Source organism: Pimephales promelas, chromosome 15 (assembly GCF_988280905.1).
Source record: "Pimephales promelas chromosome 15, fPimPro1.hap1.1, whole genome shotgun sequence".
Lineage (NCBI taxonomy): Eukaryota > Metazoa > Chordata > Actinopteri > Cypriniformes > Leuciscidae > Pimephales > Pimephales promelas.
Window position 1 is genome coordinate 32,010,093 of NC_142783.1, and position 16,599 is coordinate 32,026,691.

At 37.6% G+C, this 16,599-nt stretch overlaps 1 protein-coding gene across 10 annotated transcripts in view; it reads left to right on the top strand.

Moving 5' to 3' along the window:
- The window catches only part of smoc1 (SPARC related modular calcium binding 1), a 64,108-nt gene that overhangs the window by 42,887 nt on the left and 4,622 nt on the right, over nucleotides 1-16,599 (top strand). For all 10 annotated transcript variants that reach the window (XM_089120556.1, XM_089120557.1, XM_039666171.2 and 7 more), the window contains 4 exons: nucleotides 1,206-1,288; nucleotides 5,095-5,200; nucleotides 5,520-5,764; nucleotides 7,670-7,723. In XM_089120556.1, coding sequence (XP_088976682.1) covers nucleotides 1,206-1,288; nucleotides 5,095-5,200; nucleotides 5,520-5,764; nucleotides 7,670-7,723 — 488 coding nt within the window. The remainder of the gene's footprint in view (nucleotides 1-1,205; nucleotides 1,289-5,094; nucleotides 5,201-5,519; nucleotides 5,765-7,669; nucleotides 7,724-16,599) is intronic.

Consider the following 16,599-nt stretch of genomic DNA (forward strand, 5'->3'; position numbering starts at 1 on the left):
TCCTAAAACAAAAATAAGAACATTTCAAATGCTATGATAGGGGCTCTTTAAGACATTAATATCAAGATAGAAAATCAAGACAAAGATCTGTGCTGTAACCCCATTATTTATACGACATGTTTCTGGATGAGCTTGCATGCTCTAAACATCTCAAAATGCTAAAAGACTGGCGATCATCCAATGCAACTGATTAGTTGAGTTGTGGAATGTTATGACAATCGATTTTCTCTCCAAACCACAGTCTTTATTTTTCCATGAGCAAAGCTGTCAGTGCTGAATTTTGTTTAGAAAGCTTTCAAATTGAAAGCGTGACACATCCTGATGTGTTTCTACCCATTATGGGCTGTGATTTATTTTCCCCTTTTGGAGATGGGTAAATTGATCTCTTTTTTTTACCCTGGAAACATTGAGAAGGTTTAGCCAACTGGTTCTTGCTGAACGCAATTCGCAAGTTGAATCCTCTGAACCATGCTGAGATGGCGTGATGCTTCGGATAGATGTTCTGGATGTTTCCGTTAAATCCTACAGTAGATTTCTTGTGGTTCTTGTGGGAGGCCGCAGTGTCATGCATTCTTATGTCTGTCTTACGAAAAACCAGTGAACCAAATTGGATCAAACAATGAAATCAAATACTGAGGGTTTGTTACAGTGAAGGCCAAACTCTGCATTCTCTACGAACATGTCCATGATGATTTGGTTGCTAAATCCATATTTTTGCGGTTGTCAAAGTTTTCTGAGATGTTGTAGGCACATAGCATTTGCTAGGAAGTTCTGGATGGCTGCCTACTGTCCCAAGTCAAAAGACTCCATAAAAGTCACGATATATTTATTCACTGCAAAGTTCTTTTTCCATCCTACACTTAGGGGTAAGTTGAAAATAACTTTGCAGCATTACTGAGAACTGCGATTCAACTCTCCAGTCCAGTCAAGTCATGTTGTGTTTATTTATATAACACTTTATACAATTGATTGTTTTAAAGCGAGCGGCTTTACGGTAGTAAACATGAAAAATGTCAATGTCACTTTCAATTAGAATTACAACTTCAAGTTCTACTATAAAGCAGCTCTCCATTGCGTTTATGTTTTCACTCTCAGACTGAACTGAAGAAATGTGGCTCCACATAAGGCTTGTGTGGCTTTGTACAGATACTGATAATAGAGTGAAATACATTGTAAAAGTGCCTCATGTTTGTGTTTTCCATCAGGTATAAAAAACCAGAATGTGACAGTGCGGCTCGTTCTCGAGACTCAGAGATGGAAGATCCTTTTAGAGACAGGGATCTGACAGGTGAGCAGAAATGTTGACATGAGGTGCATCCCAAATTCTCCCAATTCGCATACTTATACACTATTCTGTGTTGTTTTGTAGTATAAATAATTCCAGGTTCAAACTACACAATATTTTTTGTCAGATTGTGTGATTTCGATTCTTTAAATTCTTGTCATGTCGTGGATAAGAAGGATGTCCGACTACATGTTGCTTCCAAACCAATCATCGTTTGTCGTCTTTAACAATGTGAGTGATGTCATCAAGAAAGCGGGACTTGTGAATGACTTCCGGAAAGAAGAGCATAAACAAACAACGGTTGTACTATCGTAGCACTCAAACCGTATTCACTTTATAGCCCTTAATCCTGTAATTGTGGACAAATGTGGGCACAGAGGATTCAGGTGTGATCCTAATTTTTATTTATTATAAATGTTATATCACTGTCTTCGATAAAGTTTTGTCTATTCATTTATGGTGTTTTTTGTTATTTTGGGGGTATTTTTGAATTTATTTACTTCAAAAAGTACCATATTTTCTATGTAAATTCTGCTTATTTTTATGTTTTAATTTTTAATTTTTTTTAAACTACATTAAAATATCATTCCAATAAGTTCTTAGAGCTAAAACCTAAAGATGAAGTGACTTTGCTGTCACCTGGTTGTTATTTTGGCTTATTTTAGAATGCTCTAAATGACAGTTTTTCCCACTTATTTCTGTGTGTGCCCATTTTTGACCCAAATATAAGATAAAGAAGGTTTTTTTTTTTCACCCATTTAACATTGTAGAATTGAGTCAAAAAAAATTGTGTGTGTTCAGGAGGCAAACTTAGGAAAAGTAGCCAAGTCTTGTACCGCTCAGATCAAGGGAAGTATTTTTTTAAAAATAAATCAAAACTATTTTGCCCACATCTTTCCAGAATACGGTTTTAGTTAATGCTAATTCCAGAACTCGCGCTTCTGCTATCTTTCACCAGCATTTATCTTTTTTAGTTGTAGTTCATCAAGGAAACATCATAAAGGTTGCTCTAGCTCCACAATTTCCTCCATTGCTCTCTTTCTCTCTTTCGTTTCGCCGTGTTTGAAAGCTGTGTATGGAAGAGCTTCTGTGCTCCTATTGGTCAACGTCATAGACGTGACGGAAAAATGCTAGTCTTTCTGTCAAGACGTTGCAAAGCAATGCAGACAGTTGTCATCCGCTATGACACTATACGAGATAAACCGATCGATTCTTCCATCCCAAAGCCCATTGTCATTTACGAATCACCACAACATCCTAAATCAAATGGATCATGACAAAATGGGGCTGATATTGTGTAGTCTGAACCTGGCATTAATTCCATACACTAGATGACAGAGTACATAGTGTGTAGTATAAGTGCATAATGTATATTATGTCATTTAGGACACAACTATGGACTTTAAGGGGTCGCACATTGAACGAGAAGCCGCATCACTTCATTAACATTCAAACACATTGTTTTGTATGCACACAGGTGTCTCAGTGAAACGTTTAAAAAAAAATCTATAGAGAGCTATAATGATATTGATCACACATTCTTTGTACATTTTGCCCTGTTTTTCCAAATACCAAACTTTCATTGATGCTACTTTGTTCTTGAAGTGAACTGGATTGGTGTTGAGATTCACTGTTTGTGTGTGATACTGGCGAGTTGTCCATGGCGTTTGCCGTCCAGTGTGCGACCGGCTTAACTGTCTTCATTACTACGTTACACGTCACTCCTTCTGTTTATATGTAGGCTAAATAATTTCTAAAATATTTAGATAGTTCCTGACCGGTTATACAGTGTACCAGTCATTTGTTAGCTGCATTAGCTATTAGCTTTGAGGTCATTAATACGCTATAAGATAGTGTACTCCTCATGTCTATATTCTCTTCTGGGACAATGAACCAAATTTTAGATTATTTATTGATTATATTCCCAATCAGTTGCTCTTTAGAATGATAATATCCTTCCCTGCAACTAACTAGCACGTAGCAGCTAATGGCTATCTAGCTAAAGCCTATTGCTTATTTTGTTTTATGTGCAACAATGACTATATTTCTTTGGATGCACCATGTTTCCGCCACAGAATAAAACAATTTAAAAGATAATTGCAACTTTTTTTCACAATTGTGAGTTTATATCTCGCAATTCTGACTTTTTTTTCCCTCAGAATTGCAAGATGCTATTGCTGAAGCTATTGGGTCAGAATCCAGTTTCTTCACTATAAAGTCGCAACTGCTTTTTTTCCTTGTAATTGTGAGTTTATATCTTGCTATTCTTACTTCTTTTCTCAGAATTATTAGATAAACTCGTCATTTTGAGATATGACAAGCAATTGAATGTTTATACCAGGCATTTCTGACTTTATAACTCCCAATAACAAGTTTATATCACACAATTGTGAGAAAAAAAGTCGCAATTACCTTTTATTATTTTTGTACTATTCAGTAGCGGAAAGAAGCTTTCATGTATTGCTAATTTGCTAATATGTTAATTATTGTATTGTATAATTAAATTTTCCTCGACTCTGCTCACAATAAATAAGAGTATGGGTTCCTTTTTGTTCTTGCTAATAAGGTTTGACAAATGGTTGCAAGAACATGCGGTACCACATGTTAGCATTTAAAGGTGGTTTTCCCTTGAAATATTAGGCTTTCGCTCGTTCCAGTTCTTTCCCTTTCATTTAGAATTTCATTGTAACTCCTTTTTAATTCCCCATCTGGTAAGTTTACAGAGTAAAACATGGCTCCTGACTGGGTAACAGATGTGTGGAGTAGTTTATGACGGTGTGGACCACTGGGGAGGACAGCAGCGGGGGGCCGAGAGGTGCTGTCAGTGCCCGGGGGGACTTCAGTCAAATTATTTTTATGTACTCTTCTTGAGTGCAACCTGGCACCAGAGCAAAGAGTTTTGGCCTCATCCTTTCAACAAAGGAATGGGGGGGGGGAAGAACTTTTGGATAGATGTACTAGAACCGTTCCCACAGGCCAAATTCCCCTACAAGACCCACCTGTAGCATCATCATACTAGTGCAAAGAAACAAACAAACTCATGGCTGATCTACATCAGGGCTTCCCACAAGCTAGCCGGCGTTATGAAGTATACATCTGCCGAATATGGGAAGTTTGACCAGATGAGTCTGATTCCATGTGTTCCTCTAATTTAACACTTGGGCTGAGAAGCACTGAGCCGGCATGTCATCACACTTGTCCAAACCCTACAGATACTAATTGGAGTCACCTGGTACGCCACAGGGCCCCACCTCCCAAACCGGACCAGCTAAACTAGAGTGAGGATGACACCAGAAAACCAAAGTGAAAATGTAAACTGAGATTACTTTATTACGTGCTTCTGTTATAGGTCACCCTTTAAGAGACACAATTAAGGCCGAAACATTGACTCAAGGGGTGCACGCCGTTGCAGCCGAGCATCTGGGACAGTTAAAAAAAGCGCAACCCAAGGTGTTCAGAAATGTGTCGTAAAAGTTAACTGGGCTGCGAAAGTGCCCTCGTCACCTTGTCGATCTAGCTTGTTTGCTACTTTACATTTCACACGTGCACTCAAGCATTTGCAAATGCTAACATCTTTTGTTTGGCGTATTTTATCTTTGAATTGCTATAAGATGTTACGCCTGATATAAGCGTATTGCATGATGTTGTATATTTCATTGGGACTGCTTAATACTTTCCTCTCTGACTGTGAGCGTAATTGAAAAGAACATCGAAAAGGACATTTTAATGTTGAAAATAGCGATTTTGTGTTCTGCTGTTAGACTAAATGAATGCTTGTGGTTATGTGGGTCTCTCTTTAAATGTTACAGGGTGTCCAGAAGGAAAGAAAGTGGAATTCATAACCAGTCTGTTGGATGCCCTTACTACTGACATGGTGCAAGCTATCAACTCACCAACCCCCTCTGGTGGCGGGAGGTAAGAACTTGATAAAGTAATGCGTTATTCACAAATGCTACGGTATTTAGTTAAAATAAATAAATTGAATACAGAATACATTTGTATCGATTTGCGAATAAAACTGAATTGTTATTAGAATAAAGTCATACAATTTTTTAGAATAAAGCTTAGAAAAAAATATTATGAGAAAAGGCATAATTATCAGAAATTCGAATGAATGTGGAATTTTAAAAATTTGTGTTTATTTGCAAAACTTGATGACTAAATTTAATTTTTAGAACAAATTTGACTATATGTGAAGTAATATACAGTACAACTGGGATTGTTTGTGCTCCAGGTTTGTTGAGCCTGACCCAAGCCACACACTGGAGGAACGGGTGGTTCATTGGTACTTTGCCCAGCTGGATAATAATGGCAGTCACGATATCAACAAGAAGGAAATGAAGCCCTTCAAGCGCTACGTGAAGAAGAAAGCCAAACCCAAGCGATGCGCCCGCAAGTTCACCGACTACTGCGACCTTAACAAGGACAAGACCATCACCCTTCAAGAACTCAAAGGATGCCTAGGAGTCAATAAAGAGGGTGTGCAGCTTTTCTGAACGCATTTATGATATAAAAACGGATTTGGTGGAACCACATTTGGCGAGGTTATTACGGAAGTTTCTTAATTTCCCCTCGTGCTTCCTGTTCCATTGAATACACAATGAAAGTTGGTGTTCCTGTCAACTTCCTACCAATTTGAAATGTTGGAGTTGGTAGTTTCTGGGAATAGTATTCACATTGCAAGGAAGGATCAAGATTTGACTAAAAGTATTTGTAAATAAATCCGTAAACAATTGAATGTAGATATTTCCAAGGTTGTGTATAGGTTACAGTAGTTAGTCAATCATTGTTTTGTTGGAAATGACCTCCTACTTTCTTTTTAAATTAACCTTGTTTCCTCTGATCTAAATCAGACATATGTTATTGAAGTGTATCTATATTATTAATACCATTATCATATTATTACGGAATACAAATGTATTTTTTACAAATGTGACTGTCCAAACCAGTAGCGTTGTGTCTCTGTATTATGTGCTAAACCACTGAGGCATATATTATTAATGCAAAATTTGTTTATAAGTCCCCATAAGATAAGAGAAAGCATGAAGTTCAAAATAGGCTAATTGTGAAGTTGCTTCAAAATGTTTCAAAATGTGAATTTATATATTTTTCGAATTGTAACTTAATTTTTTGCAATTGCTACTTTGTCAAACAACATGACTTTATATCTCACAATGGGACTTTATATCTTGCAATGTAATATTATATCTAGCAAATTGAGACGTAAAGGGACAATTCACCCCAAAATGAAAAAGATTCTGTCTTGACTTCACCCAAAAATGCAAATTCTGTCAATATTTGGGTGAACTAACCATTTAATTTTGTTTGTAGTTCACTTTAAAAAAAATTTTTTGCTGATAATTTACTCACCCCCATGTCATCCGAGATGTCCATGTCTTTCTTTCTTCAGTCGGAAAGAAATTAAGGTTTTTGATGAAAACATTTTCTAGGATTTTTTTCTCCATATAATGGACTTCAATGGGAACCAAACGGTTTAAGGTTCAAAAGACACTTTCAGTGCAAACAGCAAACTGTTCAAAGGGCTTTAAACGATGAATAAGGGTCTTATCAAGCGAAACGATTGCTCATTTAAAAAAAATAATAACAAAGTTTAAGTTTTATATGCTCAAATGGTCAAACTCATTCATTAGAATGAACGCATCTTTTCCCGAGTCAATTCGTTAATTTCGTTCGTTGAATGAACCAAATGACAAATGATACGAAAAAAGATTTGTTCGTTTTGATGAACGAGTTTGAACAGGAGAGTCACGAACGCGCATCACAGAACAGAGCAAGGCAAGCGTTTGAGCTTATAAAACTCAAACTTTGTTTTTTTTTTTTTTTTTAAATGAGCGATCGTTTCGCTTGATAAGACCCTTATTCATCGCCTGGAATCGTTTAAAGCCCTTTGAACAGTTTGCACTGAAACTCTCTTTTGGACCTTGAACCGTTTGGTTCCCATTGAAGTCCATTAAATGGAGAAAAATCCTGGAATGTGTTCATCAAAAACCTTCATTTCTTTTCGACTGAAGAAAGAAAGACATGGACATCTTGGATGACATGGAGGTGAGTAAATTATCAGCAAAAGTGTTTTTTAAAAGTGAACTACTCCTATTTATCACAACTTGAGTTCATGCTAAAACCCCAAAAAGAACATGGGAGTAAACAAGGCTCAGGAAAGACAACCGAAAAACATTCGTTTTAACTCTTTTTTTTTTTTAGGGACTGTATAACATGAGTCAAAAACAGAGACATCTTTGTAAGATTCATTAGTTAAAAAAATGTTTGACATAGACAGTAGAGACATTTGTCTGGGGAAACGTGTTACTCGGATCTTTTACTATATTAACTTACATCTGTCTTTCTTATATGTTCTGTTTGCAGGTAGCACTTCAAGCAGCAGCAGTCTGGGGACAAGGCAAGGGACAAATTTGTTCAGTAAGGCCTGACTAATTGCTTTCGCACTAACATTTGCCTCAGCAGCTGCAGAGAGCAGAAATTATAATACATTAACAATATGAATAGATAGCAAGCAATGTAGTGAACAATATAAACCTTGGCTTTTTACAAGACGGGATGAATGATGCATCTTTATGGCCACCCACATTGTGTCTGCGTTTGTGTGTGCATGTATTCTTTGTGAGTTTGGATTGCTTTAATCAAAGTTGTTCATGGTAGTCATGGTGCTGTATGTAATTGAGTCAGAAGTGAACTATTCTTCTCAGATAATAATCAGGGTCTAAAAAATTGTAGATTAAAAGAAAGTGACATCATTACTTTGAGTAATTTGGTGGAAAATTCACATTCGACTCTCAGCGAGGAAAATATGAATCTTTGCTCGTAGGCACTTTTTTTTAAAGCCAAACTTTTAGTTGACAAATGAAATCACGACAAAAACAGCAAATGGAAACTGTTGTAAAAGCCTTAGAAATAACATTACAGTAAGTACATTATTGTAATAACACTATTGTTGTGAATTCATGCTTTAGCTGTAAATATCTGTGTCGTTGTTACGGAAAGAGCATATTCACAATAGAAATGTTTTCATCCACCTACTATAATGCGCATTTTGGGATATCACATAAAAAAAACAACAACATCTGGACAGAAATGGCAAGATGTGCATATCATCTGTCTGGGTAACCAGCAGACCGATCTTTTTGCGCAACATCTGAAATGGTGTTTTTGGTTGTTCTGATAAGCCTGAGCAAAGTCTGTCGTCAAAGTGGTTAATTGCCTTCCAGAACTGTAGTACACGACTGTGTTCCTGAACATCAGGCATCTGTCTTGAAACACAAGATAACACATTTAGTGCACTTCATCTGCACGAGTAATTTATTATAAGCAAAAATTATCATAATAGAGTGGCTTCTACGTTTTCCACCGGACAGTGACGAATTAGAATGCTGGTATGAGTTATGCCTTGTTCACACTACATGATTTTAAAACGTCGGGCTGAACTGTGCGGTTCACACTACATGACTTGCTCTCAGTGAAATCTGGAGTGTTCAAGTTGTTAACTGTTCACACCACACAACACAACGTGATTGATCCACAACAGGAGGTAACTCACTACACGAGTTGACAACGCACTGCATAGAGATACAACCACGATCGGATGATAAGAGCAAATCATTTGTGACTCAATAAGAGCTGTTTCAGTACTATGTTACGGTCTAAATCCTGAAAATAATCAAATAAATAACAAGTTGACAACAACTCTGTCACCCAACGATTCTATCTTGTCAACAAACCACGTTTTGTCACGAAAAAAACACGCAATAAATAAATAAATATTGCGCCAATACCCAGCGAAGAAGAGAACACAACACGTGAATATGGACGTCAGACAGAAACTAGTGCTGCACACTGTTTGCTCGACGATCTGCTCTGAGGGAAAAAAATGCAAAAAAAGAGAGAAAAACTAAGATTTACCTGGTGTCCTCAACCCATGCGTTGCTATGATTGGCTGTACTTATGACATCACTGAGTTTGAGTCGCGCGACTGCTCTGGATATCTAGCAGGCTAGATATTTTTCTGGGCTCGGTGACGCGTCTGCGAGCGTTTTCGCTGCGTTTTTGGCTCTTTCATACTAACAGATTGGCAAGCGTTCATCGTCCGCTAATCTCCCGCGATTTGCACGCGATAACACCCTGACCTGTCGGCGACTCAACGATTTGCAAATCGGGCATAAATCGGGCTTAAAATCATGTAGTGTGAACTTGGCTTTAAACGGATAGTTTACTTTGAAATTAATGTTTGGTATGTTTTATCTCACCTCAAAGGCATCCAAGATGTAGGTGTCTTTGTTTCCACAGTAGTTTCAATTTTGATATTTTTAGGTCAAACCGTTCTTGTCTGTCAGTCATATAATGGAGGTCTATGGTCACCACCTCAAAGAGCGTGCACAGAGAAGTCCAAATTAAACATGATTTAATGACTCGTAAATGTAAGTACACATTGATGGCCTAAGACACGAAACGAGCGGTTTGTGTGAGAAAACGAACAGTATTTATGTACTTTTTACCTCTTATAACCACAGCCACGTCCAAGTGATCTGAGAGTGCGGGCGCTTCAGTCTGCGCATGCCCCGTAGGTGATCTTTTGCGTGGTCGAGAAAAAAATTCAACGTTGTCTGTTGATATATCGAAATCGTCTTCCATTGTGATTTCCTGTAAATCTAAATATGTTTAGATCCTCACAGTGAAAGATAACACTTCCGTACATGTGTGAGAGATCACTTCCGGTGCTTGAGGAGACTGAAGCACCTGCGCCTTCAGATCACTTGGACGTGGCTGTGATTACAAGAGGTAAAAACGATATAAAGACTGTTCGTTTTCTCACACAAACCGCTCGTTTCGTGTCTTAGGCCATCAATGTGTACTTACATTTTAAATCATGTTTAATTTGGACTTCTCTGTGCATGCTCTCAGAGGTGGTGACCATAGACCTCCATTATATGACTGACAGACAAGACCGGTTTGACCTAAAAATACTGCGGAAACAAAGACACCTACATCTTGTATGCCTTTTTTATTTCAAAGTGAACTATCCCTTTAATTAACCAGCTAACAAAGTGCTTCTGTTTAGCAATGATCATTTATTTTGATCATTCATCATTGCCAAATTTCCAGCATTACTGACTATGTGCAAAGCAAATTAAATAAGATGTGCACGATGGTTTAGTGAGGTCAATTATGGTGAACAGCCCTTTGGTTGGATCTTGGAAGCAACTACTTAACCTCAGATAACTAGGCCGGATGGCGCGGTATACAGTATCCCACAGTCCACCTGATCGAGTTAAAATAATGCTACGTCCCATCATTAACTGCACCCGAAGTTCTGCTACTCCATCACTGGCCGAGAGACTTGCGACTTATGTTACTTATTACAAGAAGACATCCCGTCTAATAGCTTTTGTTGGACAAAAGTCGCAGGTTTGGAGTTACTCTCTTCTCCTCAAACACATCATTTGTTCTGCTTCATAGATAAGCAATGACAAGTGCATTAGTAGGTCTGTAAAACGTTTCCAACCTCATAAATCTAGCAGGAGAATACGATTTCCAAAATAACCACCAGGAGTCACGACACTGGGTTTTTTCACTCTTTTCTGCAAAAAATAAAATGATATACAGTAGCTGTATATTACCAGGTTATGAGAAGGAAAGTGTGGTTTTGATATTAATCCTGGAGTGCTTCTCCATATCTGCCTCCTCTGCTTTGCGGTTCTCTAAAGTGGAGAAATTATTTATCTAAATGCTATAATTCAGTGTGTCCAGACCCACCTGTTTCTCTCTGCGAAATTACAGCGTGAGGTTTAATTCATTGGGCTCCTGTGTGTAGACGCTCAGAAGTCATGCGCAGCTTTATAACTGGTTTGAATAAGACTTTGTGGCACCATTTACTTCACATTTGATTAGTGGTAGTCTTCAGTGATATTTTCTTTAGAGCCAGAGAAAAAAACACACTTATTTGGGAGCATGACTGTTTATTTGAAATGATGGCAACTGTAATAGCTCTGAGACCGAGACTGTCTCACTCGTGTTTTTTTTATCTTTTATTTTTACCGGTTTGGAGACAGAGACACAGAGCAGAAAGCAGAGACGTTCTGTCTCGTAGCACGATGACGAGTCGCTCTCTCGCTCCTTTGCGCTCACTGTCTGACTTTTGCCAGCCATAATGTTTTGATTGTAGTTAGGTGTTTAGCGTTTGATGACAGGCTCGCTAGCCCCGTTTCTCGCTAGCTCGCTCTCCGACCAGTGGGATTCCCTTGTTATTAGTCGCATAGCTGCTGTTTACACTGGCTTGTGGGTTGTGGTAGCCTAGCAGAGACCCACCAAGGACCCAGCGAGGGCTGAGCTCATGTGTTTACCCTGGCGCTGCCCACTTCAGCCTAAAAACAGTGGCCGGGGAAGGGCAGAAACGCAGGCCCAGTGGACCGTGACTAGCACTGCCAAGATAAACAGCTGCTTGGTTTGGAGAGCTGAGGGGGCTTCTCCTGCCCACAGCCAAAGAGTTTGCTTTTCAACACCCCCCCTCTCTCGTGTACATACTCCAGGGTTGATGAATTGGGCCAAGCTTCTCCTAAAAGACAGGTTTATGTCTTGTCGCTTAAGTGTACTGGAAGTAAAATTGATGAGTCTGATGTAGTCGGGATTTGGGACCGTGCACTGCCAAAATATCTGCAGCGTGATGAGAGCCAATGGACATTTCCTTCATCTGGCTGTGGCTGTTTGACAGTGAATGTATGACAAATAGTACCTTTTATTTAGTTATAATGTTAGTTGCTGCAATCCAGACACCAGAAATATCTCTTTAAAATGCTGATGATGCTGTGCACCTGGATATATGGTCATAACCTGGGCCATTCGCAGGGTTTTATAAATACAGAGGTGCCAAAATTGAGGTTTACTTAACGCTCTGGTGCTTTTTTTTCATTGTAATGAATGTACTGTGTTTTATTTTGATCATTTTTATATTGAAAAATTTTATATTTATATATTCTAAATACCCAGGTGCCAGGTCCCATAAATTTTATTGTTAGGGGGGTTCGGGAAAATTTTGATTTTCCTGATCTCGAAATGAGCATTTTAAGGTGTTTTGATGGCCAAAAAAATTGACAACAATAGCTTTAAAAGCATGAAGTAGCCTATTTGATCAGATTCTTAAACATGAGAATCAGTTCCAGTTTCAGCGACTTTTCTTTCCTAAATTAATCAATGTTTTTTGGACTAATCTGTTATTTTAATTAATGGTTCAATTGCTTACTCAAAAAGACAGTCACTTGTCGCCACCCTCTGGCTAAATGATGCAATTGGCGCAAACGCAGACAAGTCAAACACATTCGAAAAAATGTTATACAAATATATTTATACAATAATAATGGCAATATATTTAATAGGGTGCTTGTGTTGTTAAATTGAGCTTGTAATTTCCACTGCCTTTAATCAAATTGATTATTTCTGTCGGTCATTTAAAACGTCTATTGAAAAACAGACGTAAATTTGAGCTACTTGCATCTTATCTCGCACTGTCGTTAACTGAAGTGAAGCGTCGCGTTGGGATTCGCGCTCAGCTCGCGCTTATATGAACAAAAATCCTGCATTCTTTGATTGGTTTCACGAACATTTTGATATTGACGAGCAGGTGAGTGCTGAAGCAGATCAGATGAGAAGGTCAGTTATCGTCGCGATGGGAGAATTATTCCAGCAACAAATTAGAGTTAATATTACGGGTACAACTTTAACGGGGTGTTTTTTTTTATTCACGAAATTGGATTAGCAACTAAATGATGCGCATCAGAGGGGATTTAGAAGTGGGTATACGCAATGCCGACTTAAAAGGAAGTGGGTATACGCCGTATACCTGCGTATACCCTGCACTACACCACTGCTGTTAACCAATTTTTGATCATGAAATTGTTTTGATTGATTATTGCTGAAGCTAAACAAAAAGTTGTAAAAAATTTTAGCGGTTTAAGTGAATTTTTACGCACGTAAAAAATTCCTGCGGCGCGAATGAGGGGTACTCTCGATGAATGCTCGATCAACATAAAAAAAGATGGCCGCCAACGGGTTTCGATTCTGACGTGCGTAAATTTCGCTTCAATCTTTTGTTTTTAAACGCGTCAATTTCACGCGAATGGATTTAAAGTGTTCAAGTGTATAACTAGACGCGGTAGGCGCAAATTTGGTGCGCTACTCCCGTCTGGTGTGAACGCACAGTAAGATTTTGTTTGGGCGCAGTACCAAACGTTTCCACCGTATGAAAATTTGTTTCCCATTCATTTCCAATGCAGTTCAAGCGTGACACGCCTTTTCATGGCCATTTAACCTTTTTGAATCAAGGTTGTGTGTGTGTGTGTGCGTTCACATAGCAAGTGCTAAAACCTTTACCAAGTTTCATATCATTCCGATGAAGTAAAAAATAAAATATAACTATAATATAAAACGTTTCGGTCAAAACCGAAGAGCACCACAAATTAATTTACTGAAGGCTACCAGAAAACCTTGCTTTATTAAATTCACTGACAATATGTGCTTATTCATTCATTCATTCATTCGTGTCTAATACATTAAAAAATGACTTCTTGAATGTGTGACTTGTCACCTTGACAATTGTGAATTTCAATTAATCGCAATCAAGTAGGCCTGAATATTTTCAGTTCAAAATGGCAAAATTAGTCATTAAACTGTTTACTAGTTTAAATCCCTGATTAATTATGTCCGTCGTTTAACGTGTCTGTCATAAAAACGGCTGTCAAATATTAAATATTTAGTTTAGCTACTTACATCTTATCCCATACTGTCAACTGAAGCTTCGCTCTTGAATTCGTGTTCAGCAGCCCACCTACAGTTATTTGATTAGTAATCTTAAACATTGACATTGATAAGCACTGTTAGCTCACAACTATGACAGATTTATTCAAATATGCTAAAAAATGGAAGAAAAGTGAAGTAAAACTATAATACATATGTAAAATAGTGCGAATTTTGATTCATTGGATGGGAGGCAAGACAGTTGTTTTATCAAGATGAAGTGTTGTTAAATATGCTATTCACTATCAAACCATCTATCATACAGGCATTCTTTTCTTTGTATGTAAGAAACTCAGAACTGAACGCACTAATTATTAGTCTCTAATGCGCGGCTTAGCTTTTATGTTTTTGTTGGAAATTAAGAGGGCTGTTAAAACAGGGGTGGGCCATCCTTCCAGGCTAATTGTTTAAGGAGAAATATCACTGTATGGGACTCACCTGCTCTGCACATTTCTACAGATTCGACCAGTGCATTGTAACACTTATTTTGGTACTTCCTCTCATTAATGCAGTTTATAGTGTTTTAGCAGCATATTTGAGATAGCATGCATGCCTCTTAACTGTGCTATAAGTGCTAAAAATGGACTAAAAGTAGATGTCAGACTGACTATTTTAAATACGTCAGTTTGTTTGCTTTAATTATGAGAGCAGACTTGAGTCTCAACTCTTATTTCTTGCGTTAGAAAGAGACTTTGTTTGCATGTGCCATTAGTCTTGTGAAAAAGACGCTTTTTAAGCAATCTGGCTGGGAGAATGTTGCAGACACACTGATTTTTTGGATCTTAGTCATTTGCAATAATTATGGGTGACATCATGGAGATGTTTTCTATGGAGTATGCAAAAAATGGAAGCAGACTACTTGTGCACTTGGGAAATTTGGCGCTGTCAGGGAGTGAATTGTCCTCGTTTTTTTCTTTTTTTAAAAAGGTCATTTTCTGTAGCCTTTTGTATATAAATACAAATCTAACTTGAGTTTATTGTATGTTCAGATTATATAGCATTTGCTTTCAATTTCCTGATTTTTGCAGTGCCCAATATTTTCAGTGATCCAGAAATGCGGGTTGCTGAGAGTATAAGATAAATAAATCTGTGTATATTTACACAGATTATGGGCTGTCTAACGAATTATTAATTGCGAATAATCACATCCAAAATAAAAGTTTGTGTTTACATAATACATAATATATGTGGGTGCACTGTGTATAATTATTTTATATATATATATATATATATATATATACACACACACACACACACACGCATATGCTTGTATATATTTAAGAAATATTTTCATGTATATACTGTATATAGATTTAAATATAATTTATATTATATATAAATATAAATATTTTATATATAAATAATATATTTTTTGCTTAAATATACATGCAGTGCCCAATATTCAAACGATTAATCGTGATTAATCATTTGACAGCCCTAATATATATATATATATATATATATATACATACATTTCAGTGTTTGAGTTTAAGGATTTTTTGTTGTTGTTGACGAGTGATAAACACTAGTGGTATTGCATTGCGTTTCCACTTAATGCCCGATGTAAAGTCTTTTAAAGTTCTTGAGCAAGGCAAGTCAAGAACCACCATCACTGTATCAACACCTGATTTTGCAGAATACTAGTAGTGCCCATTTAAATGTTGAACAGATCATGCACAATATATGTTTATGAATCAGCATCAGTGATACCTTGATGCACACCTTTTCTGCCACAAGGCAGTATCCTCCCCTTCCAGGTCTCCAGTGTAAGGCCTATAATCAGAGATCAGCAGTCAGGTAAAGCAGCTCTCAGACACACTGGATCTGGTTTCCCCGGCCTTTATCAGATGAGGGGGACGGGGGTGAGCAGGGAGAGGCTTTGTGTCCTTAATGGCACAGTCATTTCATCACTTTACCGCTCTGAAAGAGTAGAGGCCAAAGTGGACCCTTTTTCTGGTGCCTGTTAATTACCGAAGGGAATTGGGCTTTTGAGAAGAATGAGTATGCAGACACTGAGAGCTAAAAGAATTCTCCACGCTAACAGACAAACAAGACATACTCTCAAATTCGCTGCAAAACCGCCCCCGCAACTATGTTTAATAGGTATGTTTGCTGTGATAAATGTATAATACCTACAGTATAACATGTTTCTGTCAGTTTTGGGAAACTATCTTGATTATACTTAGAAAACTGCAAGCTAAGTATAATTTAAAGGAATAGTTAAGAGAAAATTTACTCACCCCCATGTCATCCAAGATGTCCATGTCTTTCTTTCTTCAGTCGAAAAGAAATTAAGGTTTTTGATGAAAACATTCCAGAATTTTTCTCCATATAATGGACTTCAATGGGAACCAAACGGTTCAAGGTCCAAAAGACAGTTTCATGTGCAAACTGCAAACTGTTCAAACGGCTTTAAACGATTTCAGATGATGAATCAAGCGAAACAATCGCTCATTTAATAAATAAATAACAAAGTTTAAGTTTTATAAGCTCAA